Source organism: Cryptotermes secundus, unplaced genomic scaffold (genome assembly GCF_002891405.2).
Source record: "Cryptotermes secundus unplaced genomic scaffold, Csec_1.0 scaffold79, whole genome shotgun sequence".
NCBI lineage: Eukaryota > Metazoa > Arthropoda > Insecta > Blattodea > Kalotermitidae > Cryptotermes > Cryptotermes secundus.
In genome coordinates this window covers 3,151,412-3,174,729 of record NW_019741974.1, presented here as the reverse complement: position 1 = coordinate 3,174,729, position 23,318 = coordinate 3,151,412, and the positions used below count along the sequence as shown (strand labels likewise).

Sequence of the window (23,318 nt, the reverse complement as noted above, 5' to 3'; positions counted from 1 at the left end):
AGAATTCATCACAGATTAAGCAATAAATTGTATTATGGAAAAGTTGAAGTATCCTGCTGTATGTTTGAATGTGAGAGGTAGAAGGGCAAAATGGAGTTGCACCTACTTTACTGACAGCCTCAACCAAATGCAGTGAATAATAATTATAAATGAGGCTCCAGCAACACAGTCATGTCAATGTAACTGTTATATGTGGCATGGAGGTAATTCTAATAGGCAGCACAGCTGAGTCAACTTCTAAACATCTTAACCAATAAAATTACTACCTCATGAAAAGACTGTTACTTGTCAGTGACCAGATATAGAGTTTGGACTGATAATTTATTGAGCACTTATGACTCATAACTACAAATAATTATAACTTTCTCAATAATCTACACAATCTACAAATCTCTACAGCACACACTAAACCTTCTGTATGTTATGTCTTTACTAGTTGCTGCTAGGTAACATCTTATAAGGAGAATTCTGTATTTTCGCTAGCCACCAACTACAAGCGCCGACTCATGACTCAAAATGACTCACTTCAGTCCGTTGGTCCTTCAATTGGGTAAATTGCTGCTGGCCCTCGACAGCACAGATTTCTTGGTTTCTAGTCACATTGGGATTTGTGACCATATTTATTTTCTCTCAAAGATTTTTGCATGTTTTGAAATGGGACCTCCTCCTTCATGTGAGGAGGGGTCTGACTGCTACTGGTCACCACCCCACCCCATACTAACAGGTCCTTTCCTCCAAACATGCACATGAATGCACACACACACACACCTCACTCACTTATTCTATTGGTCCTCACTTTATAGCCTTGGCAAGGCTACACAGAAAACACTACTTCCAACAGTTATTCTAATGTTGCATGGAAATGTGTTTACTGTGCTGCTGTCTTGCAATGGACACCTCCTCTGGTTCCACTATTCTGACTTTCAGCCGTCATATCACAATATACTTTGAATTTGCAAATTTTTAAAGCTCTTGTTTCCTTTCTTTACATCAACAAAGTCAATTTAACATAAAACATTTTCTGTCTTCTTAAAGTTTCCAGAGTTCCACATGTAGTCATCACAACAGGCTGGTACTTAGGCCATAAATGGCCCACTGTACCAGCTGCAGAGGATAGAAGACAGAAATAAAGCAGCTGACATAATATGAACTGACAGGGAGAATCAAATTCTCAGAAAACCTACCCTTGTGCCACTGTATATGAACTAAACTAGGTGCCTACATTGTTTATTCTTAATCAAGGAATGACAGTATGATAGTGACAGAAACTTCCCTACTAAATGTAACCAATATGATATAAAATTATTAAACTCTGTGTACACAGAATAAAAAAAAAACAGTATTTGACCCACAGTATCCATGCCTCCATTTCTCCATCCATCCGTGGCTGCCTCTTAATTTTTCAAACAATAATAGGCATTAATGTAACACAGTATGAACATCACAATACTACTATCTTCTAAAAAAGACAAGGTAAAGCAAGTGGCAGGCAGAAAAATTTTTAAAATGTTTCCATATACAATGCATGTTGTGTGCTAACTGTTGTAATCAGGTATGAAAATTGAAATCATTACCATGAATGGTCACTGGAAGAAGTGGATAGTGACTCCGGAGGCCTGGTATCATCTTATTGGGTATGCAAACTCTCAGACTCATCATCTATGCTCTATAGAAAATCCCCTTGCAGCATATTAAAATCCTGTGCGCCGCATGCTGATTGGAGTATGGCATGCAACGACCTACTGCAGGATTGCTCGCCCCACCCTTCTCACATACACACCATAAACTCTGAGAGGAACACTGACACAATCCACGATTTTCTGTGACACCTGATAAGAGGAGATTACTATAGCACGGTTAAAGGAAGATGATACAACAAGTGACATTTCATAGGCTTCATAGGCTTGGCTCTTGTTTGGAGACTGAGAAAATTTCAAAATGTTTATGGCCTCCAAGCTTGCCAGATTTATTGATGTTGTATTTTATTCTGTGTCAAAGACATGTGTACAAAGATAATCTCTTGATGAACTGAAACCAAAGTACCCCAAATTACCAAAAACATCACACCATCTCTTTTCCATCCCATGTAGTACCCATTACTTTTTTTTTTAATTCGCTAGTGGGAGGTGGAGTCCAGCTGGGTTCATTCGGCACGGCGGCCACTGATTGGCCTATTGTACCTGCCCTGGGTGATTATGACGATGGAGAATTTGGTGGAATGAAGAATGGCAGGGGAAACCAAAGTACTCGGAGAAAACCAGACCCAGCACCACTTTGTCCACCACAAATTCCACTTGACCACACCCAGGACTGAGCCTGGACCACCGTGGTGGGAAGGCAGCGACTAACCGCTTGAGCTATGGCATGGCCAAAGACCCATTACTCTTCGTCACATGGCTCAATCAATACATCATGCACCATTATGATACAAAGAAGACTGTCACTTTAGTTAGTGACCAAAATAAATCTGATTCCATCACCCAAACACCAAAAACTTTTGTGAAAGTGTGCTTACTATTACACTTCTCAAATTTTGGGGAGGGGGGGGGATTATATTGTGATTTTCTTGTTGGAAAAAATAGGGGGTCACCTTATACATTAGGCTAAAGTGTAACTCACTACAAACAAAATTACTCTTACAGAACAAAGTAGTACAAGGGTCATTTTTAAAGTAAGAACCGTTTTGTTTTAAACAAAAAAATCCAAATAATTTTTATGTCACTACTAGATACAACATATGTTTATTTTTTTATGTAGTCCCCATTGTGATTCAGGCACGCCCCAATGTTGCACAAGCCTAACTCAACTAATTCACTCAATGGTTTGGCAAACATTGGGGATGTTGCAGAGGATCTGATGACAGCTCTTGACCTTGAAAAACCTCTAGTCAATGAACTGCGCAAGCAGGGTGCGCAAATGGTTGTTACGTTAAAAATGACCCTCGAAACATACATATACACTGTTTGTTGTATGTTTCTTTAAAGTGACTTGGGTCCATATGAAAATCTGGTTTGCAAACCAGTTTGAAGAGCACAAACATAAAGTACATGAATACGCACCACAGTATACTCATCATCTTGATAAAGAGGGTACAGGGGTGCATTTGGTCCAGTTTGCGTACCCCAGTGACCATGGTAGGCATAGCACAGCGCAAACATGTAATCTAGGTACTTGCTGATAGCCGGTATATCGTACGAATGCTCTATTGTGTCTGGAATCACTCCAAGTGGTGCTGTCAGCAACCAGCCAAATTTGTCAAATTCTTCCCTCAGCTCCTGCAACCAATATCCTTATTACTGACTGACTAACTGACTAGATACTGATGCTGTATCAAATTTAAATGTCACTTCTTACTTTTTGTAATGATGCTACCTAAGAGAGAAAATAAGATGAGGTCTGAGAAGCCTGTATTGCATAAGAGTGGTTCATGTAGCAAACAATGACAGCTTAAAGATGCATATAAAATTTAAGTTGGAAAACCAGAGAGAAAAAGACCACTTGGATGACCTAGGAGTAGATGGAAAATAATATTAAAATATACTAATCTGAGCTTTTCACTGCAGTGAGAATCCATGTTGTGATTTTCTGGGATGTGGTGCCATGTAGGTGGGTACAAGCAGTTCAGAGGAATACTTCAATCCTGAAGATGGAGGCAGTAAGTTTTTCCAAATCACTAACACAAATCTGCACAACACTGCTTGGTGTCAAATCCAGGACACCCAAAATATGAACCGTAAAATGGATCTTGAAGAAATATGATGCAACAATGTGGATTGGAGTTATCTGGCTCAATATAGGTCCAGTAGCAGACACTCATGAAAATGGTAATTAACTTTCCAGTCCCACAGAAGGCCATCAGTTTTTTACCCTCTACAATACAAAGCAGATGTGCTAACCATTAACTGCGATGATAACTGGTCATGCTGAGCAAGAAGACGGGATCACTGTGAATGGCAAAATGGGATAGTGCAGGAGAAGCAGCCATCATTCCAGTAACTTCCATTCCACTGGGAGGGCCAGAGGAAAACCATAAACACACTGTCCCAATTGGTTATCCAATGAACTCAGAACACAGTTATCGAAAGGATGATACACTGTATGTGTGTATGTGTGTTAAGTTGTGGGCTTTAAATCCTGCCCCCGCAATGCAACCTTCAATGACCTATTGTGCTTCCCCTTTGGATTAACCCTTTATTAATCCTACACTTCGAATGAAATTTATGGTGGAATCATAAAAGTCACTCGGTTCCATGAAGAACTGACCCAGGTGACAAAATCTTAAATAATCTATGGCCTCACAGTCACATAGGAAATGTGCAGCTGATTCATCTTCTTGTAGGCACCTTTCACATGTTGGGTGAAGGATGATACATTACTGCACAGATAAATATGCAGCCACCATTTTACTGGCTTAAAATATACTAACTGCCCACTGAAGGTTAAACAAAATTTTGTACATGAATGTGACAACTGATTACAGAATTTAGTGAATGAAATGTATACAATTTATAATGTGGCATAGTACAGAAAACAGTACACTATTTTAAGACATTCAAATCAATACAATAATCCAGGAAGTAAGTAGTTCTTTATATGAAGCTACAATGCATGCAAATTGGATTAAACTAACTTTAAAGATCAATTTCAATTTGTTTCTTTTCTTAACCATCATGCCACAAAACTATATGGATACCGGATGTAAAGCTGAACACGTTTTTAACCTCGGCACTGGACTGAGGTGAGTGACATCTTTCTCTGAAGAAAGAGACAATTTTACCCAATGAGTGCAAAAGAACCTCTGGGCTGGTATGTATGCACTGATAGGACAAACATTCCAGTCCATGCCAGGAACTGAACCCTGTTAAGTCCAGCCTGAAAGCAAGTCACTTCACTGACTGATGATTATCCTGGCTTCTCACTAATCATGAAATCCAAGAAATGCAATTTTGCTCTCTGCATGACACATACCAACCAGATCTACACATACATTATTTGCATTACAACAAATACAAAAACCAAAATTGGTTTGTTGTTAATAAACTGGTATAGCATTTGTCAATAGAGCATATCAAGCATGAGACACTGCATGGACCTACTGACAACAGTAAAGTCTATTTATAATCACTCGGAAGACAAAAATGTTGACAGATATTACCTAAGGTCACCATCTAGCTACCTGGTAATCCATGCATTGAAACAGACTCCTCCCACAAGAGCTTCCCAAACAGTGGTCATACTTCAATCTGTTTCTTACTTATGCTCTACTGATGTAGGTAGTAAACAAACCAAACCATCATACACAACAGCTCCTAATGAGCTGTCTCCTAAATGAAAATCTGGACAATGTTGACCAATGCCCTCACACAAATAAGGGTTTACACTGCATATATTGTGAACCTCGCACTTATTAGAAAATCCAGAACTGAATCACAGTGGAGCACAACAAAGCAAATAGTGACACCATCTTCTGACAAGATGTTTTCCAGAAAAGACTTCAGTTTCTGATAAAATATTCTCATCTTGTCAACTATGATAATCCAACTGTTCTGGTCATAAGAACTGTTTTGCTACAGTTCTCAGTTTAACGTAGTTTGGTTCGCAACATGTTAACTTCCCACTGAGCTGCTACATTTCAAATGAGCATCATTATGAATACAGTATAAAATTTGGATGCTATTTGACTCCATCAGTAAGTTCTGTATGGTTTCCTACACCTGTGGCAAGAAATTACAAATGAATTTAAAGACAAAGTTGTTCCTGAGCTTAATTAATTAAGAATTATGCTAAGAAGATACACTGGTGAGTGGAGGTATAGCTCCACCAATCTTGACCTCAGCACTAGATGGATGTGCGTGGTAAGTTTCAGACCCCGGCTGCTTTACCCCTGGGGAAAGAATCCCCAGAACGCATTGTACTGGAAGCTGGGTGGGATCCAAAGCCAGTATGAACACTGTAAAGGGAAAAATCTCTTGCCCTGACAAGAATAAACCCCCAGCTCTCCAGCCCGTAACTGACTGCTATACTGACTGCACTATCTCAGCTCCCTATATCAAATTAGGATCATGTGGAAATAAAAAATAATTGACTGGAATACTCAGTTTGTTATTAAAATGTAAACAAGGGTCATTATTTCAATAAGGAATATTATACGTACATGAACAATTTTTTTACTTCAATTCTCCTAGTCACACAGCCTTACAATTTGGATACCTACATCACTGGCACAATAAGAAAAAAAAAAACTGAAAAGTCCTGTCAAAACTCATATGAACAGACTTTATAATAGCTCAGTACATACTGTCAACAAGGACCACTGTTGTTGACAGGTTCAAAATAAAACAAGTCATAAAATAACCACACAGTTTTTCTAATTAATAAAGATGCCACCGAAAATCAAGCATGGAGGATACATGTTAACACAGAGCAGGCTATGCTTAATGTGACAATCTAATTACAATGCTTACATGGACGGAACTGACACAAATGAAACAGCATATTTTCATCCAGATGAAAGAACATCAGTAAACTATCAGAAGAGACTTTTAACATTATTCCTATGTGTTCTTGAATTCATATCTGTTATTTCTGAAAATATTATAGAGAAAAGTAAGTCATGTCTTCAATTTATTTGCAATATAGTCCAGACTTTGCAAGGTGAATGGCTGCTTGAAAGGAGAAAAAAGAACCTGGTAATACACGATGGAGGGACAAGAATTTGAAACCTAGGTATGGAGTCAAAACTATTCCTAATACGTAAACCTGTGTGTGGTAACCTCCCAGAAATGGCCATGCACCATATGCGCATTTTTATGATTTTCTATGTGAACACTGTATATACACTCTATGTACTTATAAGTTTTGAGATTTTCACAGCAGTGACTGTTCAGATTTGGGCTTTTGGACTGTAAGAATGTATAGTTTTAATGTGGATGCTGATGCTTCAGAGGAATGATGTATTTGTCTTCAAGACTCAAGTGTGTAAGGTGAGAAATCAGTTGTTATACAAAGCATATGGAAACTGAACCCAGTCAAGACCAATGAGAGCAGAAGCAGAAAAATAGCTTTTTCAGGGTATTAGTACATTTCCTACTGCAGGAAGGAAACAGAACTGTAAGAAAAGACAGTGGTTTTCAGGGCCACAACATTGTTTTCCATTGTATGAGGCAAAGTGGAACTGAGAAAAGACAGTTGTTTTCAGAGATAGTTTCCTCACAGGAAGGAAAATGGACCACTGAGAACTGGGGAAAAAGAACTTTTCAGGGACCTTGCAGAAGCAAGTGGGAAGTGACAAATTGGCCCCTTCTTCTTTGAGGGCCCAAGCAGAAGTCAGTTCTCTACAACAGCATATCATCAGTATACCTTCAATAGGTGCACAAAATTCTCCTTGTCTGCAGGGACACCACCATATTGTTGACCTGGATACTGCCAGTGGAGATCAAGTCCATCAAATTCATACTTTCTGCAACAGTGTATTATTAATACAATGAAATGTGGAAAAACACAGTCTCCACCAATTATGGCATTTGTGGTGTACAAGTGTACTCTTCCTGCACCTTTAATGGCTCACATAGAAGTAGTCAAGATATATATTGTTCCATCTATATATCACCCAGATGCTACAAAAATTATATTAAAGTAACTCCATGGAGTATATTCTTTCTTCAGAAGCTAGAAGTCATTAAGCTTGTCAATCACCTGCCTCTTATGGAACCTTAAGGTTCATCACCATGTTCACATGAGCCTGCCACTGGTCCTTGTCCTAAGCCAAATGAATCCAGTCCACACCCTCATTTAATATGTTTTAATATTATCCTCCCAGCCATACTTGGATGTCCCTAGCAGTATCTTCTCTTCAGGCTTTCTGAACACCCTCTGAATCCATTTCCTCTCTCTCCCTTGGTTTAATCATTTTGCTAGTGCTTAGTAGAAAATACAACTAGTAGGCCTCCTCATTCCTTCCCTCTAAGGACCACATACTGTCACAAGCACCCTGTTCTCATAAATCCTTAACCTATGTTCTCTTAATGCAAGAGAAAGTCTCACACCCATACAAAACACACATTAAATTTTAATCTTACTGACTTTAGATTGCAAACAGAAAAATGAGAGATTATGAACTGACTGGTAGCAATCATTCCCTGAATTTAACCTGCATTACATTTTTTCGTAAACTCCGTCACTGTCATTCCAAAATATGTATATATTCTGACACAATTTTTAAGCAATTACGGGTGCCCAAAAAGTCCCTACCTAAGTTATGAAATTATAGTAACTTTTACTTTGAGTGATTACAAAGAATGCTCTTAAGATGGAATGCCATGCAGTGTGGTAGATGTGGTGAAATTTAGAAAACTTTCGAATTTTTAAATAAGAACACAACTGTAATGTATTTTTCAAATACACTAGAATGCAACTGCACAGTACCTTAGGATTCACTAACTTTAACCAACATTATATACCAAAAGGATCATCATGTTCCAGTAGCCTGCTACCTTCTTCAAGGGTTGTAGTTCATTAAATAATTTGTATTTTCTCTAATATATGTCATAAAACTATCAAAATATCCTCGCAGATCATAAAATACAATTTGAAGAATGTGTATGTGTTTAATCAGAACATCTGCTACTTTAAACGTATTGTTCGTGCATTGTACAAATGTGCGAGCACAAGTGTGGTTCAGCAGACTCCAGCAGACCTAGCACTACATATTAACCTTTAAGTGCCGAAGTGCCCCGTTTGTGCCAGTCATGAGTAAGGTCGTCATGGCCAAAGTGCCCCGTTTGTGCCAGTCAGTCATTTAAACTCCGCTAGTGGAAGCGCGCGCACACGCCACTAGTGGAAGCACATGCACAGTCCTAACTATTTATTTTTAAATGTAGTAATTACCAGACAGACTTGAGTAAAACCCTAATAGAGGAATTAAATTGATACCTAAATGAACAACAGCAAATAAAAATATACATATGAGTTATGCCAAAACTTATCCACGATCCAGTAATTTTATTGCAGATTCTGCAGATAGGTATGTTAAAAATATATTGTAAAATTCGATGTACATACCTTTTCTGTTGTTACCTGCTTGATGTATATATAGGCTGAAATTATACTACAGTATTCGATTTCACTACGAACGCACAGAAAACAGATCGCACTCTGTATCTTAGCCACGATGCAGCTGTCTGCTCATTCAAATAGAAGGGGCAATAAAATTTTGCAGCTCTAACGGAAGGTCTTAGCACTGAAGAAGGGACCCCTCTAGCTTTCTCTTGAATAGCCATGCTTTCATTCTTCTGTCCTTCAGTCAAAAGATTCGAAAATCCGAAGAGTGTAAGCAGGGCTAGCAGAAGACCAAATGATTTTATTGCTTCCATCTGTTTTATGACACCAGGGACTGCTAAAATTCGTCAAGTGTTACAAACAGAAATGAATTTATAATGCAGAACAACTCCGTGAAGAACTGGGAAACCAATTTTGCAGTACGCATCAAAATTAAAACAAAAAATTGAAAATGGAGTATAACACTTTGTATTAAAAATTTCAAATCTTCCATTATAATATGCGACACTATGTTCTTTGCTGATATAAACAAAGTTAATACCATCCATTTATCATAAAAATTGAGCAAGATACAGCATTTATAAACACAACGCTTAAAATTGATTAAGCGCCTAATAGGAACGGACATTTAAACGCAGAGTAGCAACGGGCATTTAAATAAACTCTGGCCAGCTCAAGCTTACCACTATTTTGAAGTCCGGCGTTTAAAGGTTAACAATATAAATCCAGAGAGTGATCACTGTCACTATAAACTGACACATTGCAATTCACCTGAGGAAGCTGGAGACACTACTGATAAAAGCCTTTCTTCTGGCAGGAGATTCTGCCACTGCTGAGTAGTTCTTCTCCAATCTCTCTGCCCATCCACCCATACTAAGCAGTACCTTAAGATGTGGGTACGTTTGTTTGAGGGATGTCATCTTGCTATACGCTCCTGCATTAACAAATCATTTAACATAATCTATTCCAGAGTTATGATATTTAAAGTTGTCATAGTTAATAAAAATTTTGACTGTGATCTTCTGAGACACAATGTAGTCTCATAAAACTATGTTCACAAAAAACAAATGAGAACCATACCAGTATTATGTCAACCTAATTCAGAATAGGCAAGTCATGAGAACCATATCACCTCAAGCAGAAAAACCATCACTATCTGCAGAAAACACATGGCATATGAGCGATATTTCTAGTTTGGTGGAAGGCTTTAAATTTTGGATTAGATCTGGAGTCCAAAATGTTAACAATCACACATAATAAATGAAAATTATATAATTTAAATGCAATAAACAATCAACTGGCTAAGAATTCAGTACCAACCTTCACAGTAATATTAAACCATCTCTCCACCAATACATCACTATTAACACTTCGCGGACCGGCAATTTAAATATTTAAATCACCCTGGGGACCGGCATTTTTAAACCTAGTACCCTAACTTGTGCACTGTTCACTTTAAAAATTAATATAAAATTTCCTAATTAATTTTATGAACTAAAATTTTTGGAGAACACTTTCCAGTGCTCCTAGAAGTGCTTGAGAGTGTGATATTTCTGGAAACATTCCCTTTGTGAAGTGGTATTACAGAGAACTTGCAAATGTAGACATGCTCCTCTTTTTGTGAACTGTGGAAACACGGCACTGCCTAGAAAGATGCTTCCCCTTGGAATGTTCACTCTTCACAACTTTTCGTGTTTTAAAAGCCAGTTAAGAGGTGAGCGGTCCGCCATGTTTAAAAGCGAAAAACCTTTTAAAGGGTGTGCGGTCCGCAAAGTGCTAATCAACCTACAAATTAAATGAATGGTGCATTCATTTTAGATCATGGGCTTTTAAGGATAATGAACAATAAAACATAGTCCTGGTTTTCAGCGTGAAGCACTGTAGCTTTTTAGATCACATTCAGTGTTTTTGGGAACACTGCAAATTGCCACAAACATAACTACAACACTTGACACATCCAAACAAGTGCTATAGTAAAAGTAAGAACTGAAAATTTGTGAACTTTCTTGCACCTCTGACATAACTTACAGATTTTACAAGGGCAATAGGGAAGTCGTGACATAATAAAAACACAGCTCTACTCCACAGGCACCAACCTGCGCCATTGTTGTCCTTCAGGTCATAGTCAGGTAACATACTTTCAATAGAATTCCTGTTAATATTAAGCACTGCAAATGCATATACAAGATGGGTGCAGAGTGTTGGGACAATGTCATCAATAGTGAACTTGCCAAGGCCCAACCTGAGGTGTGCCCACTCAGCCACATAGCACACCACAACACGTTCCTTTTCAAGAGGTTTCTTACCTGTAAAACACAAACAACATAATGCAGAGAACAAAACTTCCTGCCAGGTAATGATGGGCATATGAAAATAAAAATTGTCATGTGTTAGTGACTGGACACAGGGCTTGGGCTGATCACTGAATCTACTGGATGCTTGATATTCATAACCACAAATAATTACATCTCTTTCACTATTCTACAAGATATACAAATAACTACATAACACTCCACATCTTCCCAGTATGCCCTGTCTTCATGCACCTGCTGTTTGGTAGCAGCTTCCAACAGTGGGGATTCCTTTTCTTGCTTTCATACTCAACAGTTCCTATCCTTGCTGGATGGCGACTGGCTGCTAACAACAACTCTTGAGCAGAACAGTAATTCGCTGCTGGCCTTTGCCAGCACAGTCATTCTTGGTTTCAGGATCTGTCGGGATCCATCACCATAATTTGTTTGTTCCAAGACCATTTGTATGAGCTTTGAAATGGGGCCTCCTCTTCAACAAGAGGAGGGGTCTGAAAACTGCTGCTAACTACGGCCAATTCACTGCCTGATTGATGCAGCTCTCTTGGTCAGTTGGTCGGGTAGATTCTTGCTGAACTTCACCAGCACAGTCTTTTTTATTCCAAATTCAGCAGGACTCATGATCATATACAGGGTATACACAAAAGAATGGTGTGGTTTCAAAAGTTAATAAGAAATTTATTTCTCAACTTACATGGGCACAACAGACACTGTCAGTGGCGGCAACTGTTCAAGTTTCTCATACGTTAATTATAAACCTTCAATGTGTGCACCCGGGGTCATACAACACACATCCACACTGTAATAACTCATCCCAGACCCAGTGTAACATGTCCACCATAATGGCCTGCAGTGCATGCGTTATCCGATTATGAAGTTCATGGATGGACGTGGGCAATGGTGGTACATAAACACTGTCTTTAACGAACCTCCAAAGAAATAGCACAGTGTAAGATCTGGCGAACAGGGTGGCCAAGGGAGGTTGTCGTCTCCATTTGCAGCAGCACGTCAGATCCAGCACTGTGGAAGAACACAACTGAGAAACACTCGTACATTCCTGTGAAAATGGGAGGAGCTCCAGCCAGTTGTAGAATGTAATCGTCATGATTGGTATTCAGTTGGGGGTAACAACCAGCTTTCCAACATGTCCAAAAATGAGTCGCCAGTCACAGTTGCCTCAGCGAAGAAAAATAGGCTGTGCACTTTCTCACAGGACACCACACAGAAAATGTTGACTTTTGGAGAATCATGCTGGTGTTCTATCTGTGCATGTGGTTGCTCGGTTGACCAGATATGGACATTGTGTCTGTTCACCTTGCCACTGATGTGGAATGTGGCTTCATCGGAGATTAGTCTTTCTACGAATCCACCTTCCTCCATTTTCAACTGCATCTCCTCGCAAAACTCACACTTTTTCACTTTGTCTGCTGGTTTAAGGGCCTGCACCAATCACATCTTGTACGGTTTAAAACATAGCTGCTTATGCAACATCTTCCAAATCATCATTTTTGGCATGCCCAATTCCCTGCTTCCTCTACACACTGACCTGCAGGGACTTTGCTGAAACACCTCATGCACTCTTTCGATGTTTTCATCAGACACACGAGGTCGACCAGGACTTTTGCTGTCACACAAGCATCCAGTCTCTACAAACTGTCGGTATCACCTGCTTATGTTATTCTTGTGTGGCACGTCTTTTTAAAACTGTGCATGAAACTTGCGCTGCACTGTAATCACAGATCTGGACACCTCAAAATGGAGCACACAGAAAGCCTTCCCCTGCTGCAACACCATCTTTGAAACTACCCCGCAGCCATGCAGTAAGCATGAGAATCGAACTGCTGGTAGTGCATGAAAAACTTGGACAGCTGCCGCCGCTGACAATGTAGGTTGGCCTGTGTAAGCTGAGAAATAAATTTTTTATTAACTTTTGAAACCACCTCATTCTTTTGTGTATTGGCATCTCACAACTCTGGGAGTTATGCAATCACTGCAACCAGTACTGCTCTGTGTTGGATTGAGTCAGATAAATTGCTGCCGGCCCTTGCCAGCACAGTCATTCATGGTTCTGAGTCCCACAGGACTCAGCCATATTTTACTGCCTCACAACTCTGGGAGTCTTGCAACTCCTCCTGACAGACTGACTAACAAGTCCAGTCCATGGTGCTGCACTGGTCCGGTGTGGTCTAGTAAACTGCTACTGGCCCTTGCCAGGACAGAGATTTTTGGTTCTGAGTCCCTCAGGATTCATGACCATATTTTACTGTCTGATGGCTCTCAGAGCCTTCAAGGCATGCTTCTCTGGTACCACTGTCCTCCATACAAAACTTCGTGATGGACTGCATAGAAGACACGACCTCCAACAGTTCCTCTGTTGCTGTGTATATTTGCTGCTGAAGGAAGGTGTTTATTGAGCCACTGTCAAACAACAGACTTCTCTGTGGGTTTGGACTCCACAATTCTCACTTTCGGGCTTCATGTTAAAATACTGACACCTAGTTTCTAAGACATAGATGGATATTAGGACAAAGTTGGAGGACAGGTCTGAAAACACAGAGATGAATACTAGGACCCAGTATTGCAAAGGATACTAAAGGATTAGATGAAAACCACAGAAGTGATAGACTTTTCAATGAAGTATGGATGAATTTCAAAAATATGGACAGTGATATGAAGGAGACAGTGATGAGGTACAGTGGACTGGTTAAAACACAAATTATAACGAAGTGCCTTTTGCAAGTATCAGCTAATAAATCTATAACTGAAGTCCAAGTCAAGAGTGTCAAAAAAATGAGCCTCAGAAGGGCTTCTGGCATGTAAGGAAATGATGAAACATATGTATGTGGTGTGGCTAGAAAGTTCTATGAATTACTGCGTAAGTACATTAAAACTCAGCTTCTCAATTAATTGTTCTTGTCACCTTCATAACAGTTCCTTTTGGCAGCTGCATACAAAGCTAATCTTTTCTGTCACATTCAAAAGCATTTTTGAAATGCATCTTCTGATTTTGGGTTTAGCAGGAATATGTATTCTCACATGTTTGGGTGACTAAGATGCGGGTTTGGATAGGTAATTGGCTTTATTAACAACTCGCAGGTTGTCACTACAATTATTGGTAACACAGTCTTACTGTAACTATAGTACTTCACAACTACAAACAATGATAAGACATAAAACAAAGTCTTCAACATTTCAATTTTAATCTTTGTTTGTAGTCTCTAGAACTCTACTCTTCGATTCTTCTCTCGATTCTGTTATCTTCACTTCCCCATAATCTTTTTTCAAAATGTGTAGAAATCACAACTGCACTACATTAGTCTCCCAATTGCCTTGAGCTGCCTCCTACCGAGAACTGACTTCAAATGGCTTTCGCTGTCCCCAATAAACCTTCAGCACGGACCTACAGAAAACAAGTCACGTGATTCCTAGCCAGTGAATTCATTGGTGCGCTGCCTTGACTAACAATGAACAATAAACATTCGTTCACTGATATACAGCTTCTATTGTTGCGAATTATGGGAACATGTTTACAGAGCCGTTGCCTAGAAACCCTTCAGGTGTCCATGTTACAGTACGCTACCACGCCTTCACCAACCGAAAATGGGTCCTTGCAATGAACATCTCGTAATTTGAAAAAGAAAGAAGCCACATGAGCCAAACTGGGAAAATATGGAGGTTGTTCCAATATAATCCATTTTTGCATCAGAAATTGCCTCACTGATACTACACTGTGAGCAGATGGCTTGCCTTGATCCAATGCCCACTTCTTCAGTCACAAGTTGCCCATTTTCCACCTCACTTCTTTCTACAAATACTGTAGGAACTTCAAGACAGAACATGGGAGTGACAGGTTCTCCTTGCAGAACAAATTCTGAGTGAAAAATTATGTTTCTGTCAAAAGAAATATCATGAGAGTGGTCCTGAATTTTGACTTGCAGAGCCTTGCTTTCTCAGTCTAGAACTTGTTACCTTCCACTGTTTGCCCTGTTTTTGGTGTTATGGTTGTGATGAAACATCCATGGTTTATGCCATGTGAAAGCATTCCTGAGAAAGTTAACTAACACTTGAATTTTGTCCAGAAGGCCGATGCTAATCTGTTCTCATCAGAGGCACTGGTCATTGCTCACATTTTACACCATCTGAGCGCAAACCTGTTTCATTTCAAGACAGACGGATAAAATAATGCATGCACGCACACACACACACCCATCTCTCTATCCATCCCCAGTTCTTCTGCTACCATTCTGCCCGAGAGTCATGTTCAACTGACATGAACAAGCTGCCGCATTTCTACAAGATTTTCATCAGTTTATGACCTTGTAGGCTGGCCCAATCAAGAATCATCATGGACATCTTCAATTTTTTCAGAGAATCATTTGTAACACTCAAAAAACTCATATTCTTGATGCTGCAAACACACCATTAATTCCTAACAATATGTACATTTCAGTGGCACTGCAAAAAAGAATTATCTTGCTATAATTATACCACCCAATTACAAAACACTCTCATGTAATTTAATATTGTGAGACACACAATAAATGCACAAGAAGTCACAACCACTATCACAGTTGAAGGAAAATGATACGACAGCTCTGAAACAGGACATGAGAGCAGAGCTCTTCTGCAGCCCAGCTTGGAACTTTCTAGCCACACCTCATTTGTACTAAAGCAGCCTACTTTGTGGAGGATTAAATTTCAAACCTTGCAAGTACTGTATATTACTTTTCACAGAATTTTTTCAATACTTTCTGATTACATCTCACATTACAAGAAACTGTAAACTGCATAAAATTAATCAATTAACACACTATTGCATGACATCTTGTTTTCGATTGCCAGTTACAGCTTTTAAGAAAAAATAATCCACCTAATCTACTACTATAATTGCATCATGGCAGGATTAAGTATTAATTCAGGACTTGTACTGTGGTACTGTGGTAAATAAAAAGAATGTAAAAAAGTGAACTGTACTCACTTTTCACATTGAGTGAAAAATAGGCCCACTCTTCTTCATCCTCACTGCGAGCCTGTAGCCGATACAAGCCCCTGTCCTTCAGCGAGATGTCATATATCTTCAGCTTGGTTGATGCTCCATCTGGAGAAGTGTACACTTCATATCTAGATGGGCCATCACGTTCCTCTAATACTTTGCAGTCAGGTGTATACCATACAAGTTTTGGTTCAGAGGACGCTGTCACGTTCACATACCACTGAATGGACTTGTAACCTTCATATACATCTATTTCTTCATTTTCACAAAGGAACTGAATTTTATCTGTAACACACAAGATCTATCAGTTAAAATCAGGGTGCTCACTATAGACTGATAATCTGAGCGGGACCTGATCTCAACTCAGGTCATGATGAAATAAGCATATAAAATGCTACTGACTTTCTAGTACTTGCTCAATATTGAAAAGTATATAGCAAAACATTTAACCATTTTATGGTTATGGAAAGTTACATCAATTTTGAGAAATTAACACCCTGGGTATGGGGAAATGTATTGTACAAAGATCAGATGCTGTTTCTGTGTGCTGGCTGATAGTCTGGTGAATATAGATACCATTATTCTCTGCTGATAGCAAAAGGATAATACATACACAGTGTAACAATTAAGTTCCTGAAATGAGGCCATAAAAAGCCACACAAAATAGATAAACAAATATTTATTAATACCATCACTCAATATAGTCCCCACCTGCTTCCGCACATTTACACCACTCATACAGCAAACTGAACGCCCAAGAAAACACGTCTTCCTGTATCGCCTTCAGTTCTTTCGTCAGTCTGTTGGATCGATGAAACAGCCTCAAATCCTGTCTCTTTCATTACTTACTTACCTACTTACTTACTCATAGAGCTGAGCACTTCTGGAGGAGCCGCCAATTGTGCACTACTCAAGAATTTCTCAGCATTTTATGGAACCCGAATGTTCATTACCATGTTCTCAAGAGCCCTCGACTGGTCCCTATCCTGAGCCAGATCTATCCTATTAATACCATCCCAACCTCTCTCTCTAAGATCCATTTTAATATTGTCTGCCGACACTAAATGAGGGGAGTAGGGTGGATGGGATAACACATAGATCCCTCGTTTCCCCAGAAACTCAGAAACAACCCCTGAAGAATGCACCTGTGTACTGAACTGCAGAAGATACCATGACATACTTTCCTGAAACTTAGGCCTAAGGTGACGAACTCAAGCGATCAATATCTCAATCACCTCATTATAATATTTATCATTTACAGTCTGTTCCTCCTATACAAATTTGTGATGAATGATATCTTCAGCATCAAAAAATGCAGTCAACATTGTTTTCACCTGCGATTTTTGCATTTTCACTTTCTGAGCTTCTGTGAACATCTTATGCCACTCAAACACACTTGTTCTGGATAAACATTCTGCAAAATAGGCACTTTCTCAACATTTCAAATGTGTCTGTAGCTGTTTCCTTTAATTTTAAAGAAAACTTAATCACTGCTCTGTTCTATTTTGAAACCTCTGACATGAAGAAAACAATTTATCAAAACAACTGTAATTCTCACATGCATCAACCAAAGTAAAAAGTGAAAAGTAAAGCTATCCCTGTAACAGGCCGTGAAGGCCCATAGGGTTGTGAGACGCTGAGGGACCCACATCATCCAGACAATCGGCTCAAAGATGGTGGTAAGATTGTCAGCCTTACGCACCGGCTGTGCTTTACTCCCAAGGAAAATTATTTAGTTAATTCCTGGTACTCATTTCTGTTAGAGGTTGAGTTGACCCCAGGGCCATAGTGCGGCTGGAAGGATTAGATCAAATGAAAAAAATCCAATGACCTCATTGTGACTTGAACCCACGACCTTCCAGCTTGTAGCATAGTGCCTCAACCAACTACGCTATCTCAAACAAGTTGAAACTTCCCGAACATATAAAGAAACATTCTATCTAACTAGTCCCATACACACCCAACAGATGGCATTAATAGTATCACTGTAATAGTGTAGGTATGGGAAATTTATTGTTACACTGTGTACTTCAATGAACCTTAATTTTCACATTCTGAAACAGAGATTTTATAGCTAATTAACATAAACAATAACGTCAGTTAGCTAAGTATATATTGTAACTGCTACAATCATAAGACAAGTTTTTAAATGGAAAATTCTATAATCATTGAGAAATTACAGGTTTGAGTAGTGTATGTGGCCACTTTATATTGAACACTGATTTAATTATGTTTATCATTCTCAACATATACTGTCACTAGCACATGCATAACAGACAACAAATTACTTTAAATCATGCATTGAATTCTGAGGTTTTCATTAATAAATTACGGATGCATGTGAAAAAACATCCCACAGAAAATCTAACTTCAGAGTCTCCTAACAACTAGACATTTACAATGGCATACATCTTGGACTTAACATGTTCACAATCTGTAATATTCCGGTGAAATAAATTATTTTCAATCTTCAGTACACCCTAATCTATTTTTTTCTTGTACCTTTCAAATTACATCAATTAGTAAAGTGCCTAGCTATGAGATGAAGGGCTGGGCTTTGAATTCTATTAGAAGCTTCAGGATTTCTATTATCACCTATACCATAATGACACTAGGGCCCACCCAGCTTCATGTGTAACAGGTATAAACTGTTCATTCCCTAAGTGTACACTAGTTCATGTACGACACTCACAACTAAGTTCAATACATAACAAAAGTACAGAATGTGTGAAGGTCTCCAAGTGTCCCACATGCTTTAACAATTACTCTGTAATAATCATGCTGAAGAGTAAGACTGTATTACCTATTAGGCAAGTACTGGTTTTGCTTTTCATACTAAATGAATCTGTATTCCAACGAGTCTTATTCTTTTATCTCCTTCCTCCTTTCCCTAAGCAATATGCTTCAGAAGCTTATGGTCAACAAAAGTGCAAAGAGGAGGATTATCTTCTGGGATGTTATGGTATGTAATCTGGTGGTCTACCATTATTTTGGTGGAAGGTACTGTCTCCAACTTCATGGTCAAAGAGTAAGTTAAGCAAGCAGCAGAATCAATACAGTGCCAAATTACGTACAAATAGTATACAAATGGCATAACATTCCGGAAGACAGCACACTTCATAGATAGTGCTCTGAGAACCTCAAAGCTAAAACCTTCTGCATGTTCATATTCCACAAGACACAGAAAGTTGAAAACATATAGGTACAATCATGCTCCATGCAGCACAAACAAGATTTTGCTGTGTGTTCAAACTCAGGGAATACAGAAGGCAGAAAGCATACTAATATGATCATACTCTATGGAACACTTCTAGTGCCAACTTACTCCTTCACTCATACACTTCAGAGGCATAATTATTACACTATTTGTACACAGAAACTGATCTGACAGCATACTGTCCATGCATCATCCATGCAAAGATCATACAGCTGCTCAAGCAGTACCCCAAACAAATACACTTTGTATCTTACTGGGAAGGATTCTTTCGTACTGTGCCACAGACAAAACAACAGCAAGAGTAACAATGATGATTACAAGCAACACAGTCACCAGTGAACCCCAAATGTAGTAATTTGTTGGACAAGGCCATCTTTGAGAACAGAGTTGATCCCTGGAGTTCTGATTCAGCACATCTGGAAGTAGGAAAAAGAAAAAAGATAATACCACATGAACCCATTTCTCTCTTCCAGCCTTTCCAGAGCCTCGAGAGCAGAGAATACTTTCACACAAAACAAGTATGGTGACATATGGCTAAAACAGAACATGTAATGAAAACCTGTTTTCACCAAAATATTTATCTGATTCCAGTGATAAGCAAAGAGATGTGATGTAAAATTACCTTAAAGAACTGATAAGAGCATAATGCAGAAAAACAACCCCATGAAACAGCATGTAAAAATTTAACTTACTTAAAAAACTGATTTGGTTCCAAGAATTTGTTCAAAGTTACTGAAAACTGAAGCTTATTACAGCTTTACACTGGAGTGTCTGCAATCTACTTCCTCTAGCAGTGTGCACTGGTATTTGTTCAAGGTCTTGATACAAAACCCCACTATGGTTTGAAACAGATTAAGAATATGATCAGCTGTCTGCAATTAGTCTGTAATTAAAAATATCCCATTCCTTGATCAGAGCAATGGGTCCCAAAACAAAATGTGTGTTAGAATTGAATATGAAAGTATTACACAAAATTTCAGTTTTAGGAAAACTCGGATTGACAAAATGTTAGGCAGAGAAGTTAAAATAAACAGCTTAATGTCAGTGGTTCTGTGAAAAGAAAACTGTGAATGACTGGACACACTGATATTTATGAAACTGTGTTAACTGTGGGATCAAGGTACATTCATATTCAGTCACTAGTAAAGAAACTTCACTCACTAGTAAAGAAATTGGCAAAAATGTTGGGGGGAAAACAAGCAAAATGTCACAGCAGTAACTATGACGAGTACTACATTTCGGGATGTGTTACCTCATAGTGCGGTAGAAATGGCAGTGTACTTCTACCAGACTACATGGGCCCCCATCCCAAAAGACAGTACCCTTCAAGCAAAACATCTGTTAAGGAAGAAAAACTGAATATACAACTGTACTTGACTGGGCCACTAGGTTCTCTCTTGCCAAAGCACACAGGTAAGGACAACAATACTGGCTTATACTTCTCTAACAAATCTTTGTATTTGAAAGAATAATTAGTGTAACACCCACAGAGAACCTTACAGGAAGTATCACCATTTTTATATAAGCTTTCCTCCTACGAATTACACCTGTCTTCTTCATTACTACTTTCCAATCCTACATGTTATCAAATAATACATCAAGGCTGAAGTCTAATGCCATCTCCCATGAATAACACATACAAAGAGTCAATTATATCATCTCCTTTATATAGTATAATATACTTCCCATTACCATTTCAAAAAATTATCAGTAACCAGAGAATAAAAAAGCTACAGTTAAACAACAAACTGCTCATTAATTTGTAAGCAGCTGAATAACTTACCTTCATGCAATGTAAAACTCGACAATTTGTTGCTTTGGTAACCTGAAATTGAGCAATGACAATGATAAATTTCACACTTGTGAAACTTTTTTCTGTATAAAAGAAAACTGTATCCCTGGTAAGCTAGTGAAGAGAAAAAGAATTTTGATAAACCACTTCATGCACACTAATCAACAGTTAGACCTTCATCCTCTAAATTGTGCACTAGTTACATTTCAACGAGTTATGTACTAATTAGTGATATACTGTATGGGGAAGTGGTGTATATTCACGTATTTGTAGCATAAGAACATTCATGAACTGAGGATCACCTTAGGCATATGGCATTCAAATCTGAACAACTTTTATTGTGAAGAAAGCAGTCTTCTGGGATTTGGCACCGTGTATAGGTGCCAAATCCCAGAAGACTGCTTTCTTCATAGTCACCGCCGTGAAAGCCTCAAATCTTACATAACTTTTATTGCATTACTGTTTCAAAGATCCTAATACAGGGGGTGACCTGGATACACACATGCAAGCACACATATACACACAAACAGAAAAGACAGTATATCGTAATTCACTTAGAGATTAAAGAAACAAACATGTATTAAAAGCGCCCACCAACAACTTGGTGCAATCTGGTATTATTATGAATTAAACCTTTTAAATTTGAATAGCATTTATGAAGACAGCAGTTGTGTTTGTCACATGTCACCATACATGTCTTCAGCCATACTGTTTCCCTAGATTTTCCATCACACTAAAATATTCTGTAAGTTTACTGTTTTTGTACAATGATTTATAAAAATCTGCCTTCAAGAAGTAACCTACTTTCAAAACCTTTACCATCAGACAAACTTTCAAACCCTAAACAGCATAAGTCCATACAAATATTTTTTAATGGCAATATGTAAAGACTGAGACCAATGCCATGCTCTTTATGCTAAACTTCACAAAGATCAAGATAGGCAGATGCAGCATGCTCTGAACAATATTAACCTCAGTAATATAATGAGTTAAATTAATTTTGAACCAATTAGTAAATTTGTTTACTTTTGTGGGATGTCAATGTATGAAGAGACAACCACTTGTTGAATTGTTCTCTTAATATTGTGACATGTCAAACCATTGTTGGGCAACGGGATATGGAACGAAGTTACGCAACAGTAAGGAAAGCGGTGTTTGTCTGTGCCATGCCGAGCCAAGCCGAAGCGCACTGGTTGCTACGCAGTGTTGCAGTAAACATCTCTCAGCAGCATTGCGCAGCAACACCTCTGTAAACACGGTGACTATGCAACAGTGAAGCAAGGTGCGTTTTCCGCTGTCCAACTGAGGGTGTATAAGAGTAAATGGAATGCCTAAGGAGTTCAGTTGAAGTCTAGCAGTCGCCGGGTTCACTTGTGGTGAGAGAATTGTGAACATTAAGAAGTTATTATAGTTGTACAGTACACAAAAGCACTTTGGTTAGAAGAATTGAAGACTAATAGTATAGTATCAACAATATTACTGCTTGCAACACCCACACCACACCTCTCTCCTCTTAATATCACTATATCTTCCTCTTATATAACACTACATGGAATTTGTTTACTGATATGGTGGCTACCTGCTCATCCAACATGGTCAAAATGTACAATCACCCATGGTCAACCACAAAGTTTGATGCAATTAAACTCTGTTCCAAGGCATAGCATATATTGTGCTATACTGCTATACTAGTAAGGCAATAATTCAGCTGCATGATCAGTCTTCCCATTAATTACTCTAACTTTCATTGCAACTAGGGAGACAGCTGCATCTATATATAGAACTCCGCAGGCATTTTTCACTAACTAAAACTGTTAGTGAATGGAAGTATCTTTGGGAGTTGTGAGGGCAACTACTCATTCAAAACCAACATCACCCTGATGGTGTGAAACACAGAAGTTAGTAGTAAAATTTAAAAGTTGCAAAATGACACTATATATGCAATGTTAA

General features: G+C 38.6%; 1 protein-coding gene across 1 annotated transcript in view; it reads right to left on the bottom strand.

Moving 5' to 3' along the window:
- LOC111872801 overlaps positions 1-23,318 on the bottom strand; it is a 36,658-nt gene that overhangs the window by 7,853 nt on the left and 5,487 nt on the right. The window contains exons 3-9 of the mRNA XM_033754841.1: positions 21,360-21,401; positions 19,831-19,992; positions 16,345-16,644; positions 11,154-11,363; positions 9,829-9,991; positions 7,360-7,459; positions 3,060-3,275 (exon numbers count right to left, since the gene is read on the bottom strand). Coding sequence (XP_033610732.1) covers positions 3,060-3,275; positions 7,360-7,459; positions 9,829-9,991; positions 11,154-11,363; positions 16,345-16,644; positions 19,831-19,992; positions 21,360-21,401 — 1,193 coding nt within the window. The remainder of the gene's footprint in view (positions 1-3,059; positions 3,276-7,359; positions 7,460-9,828; positions 9,992-11,153; positions 11,364-16,344; positions 16,645-19,830; positions 19,993-21,359; positions 21,402-23,318) is intronic.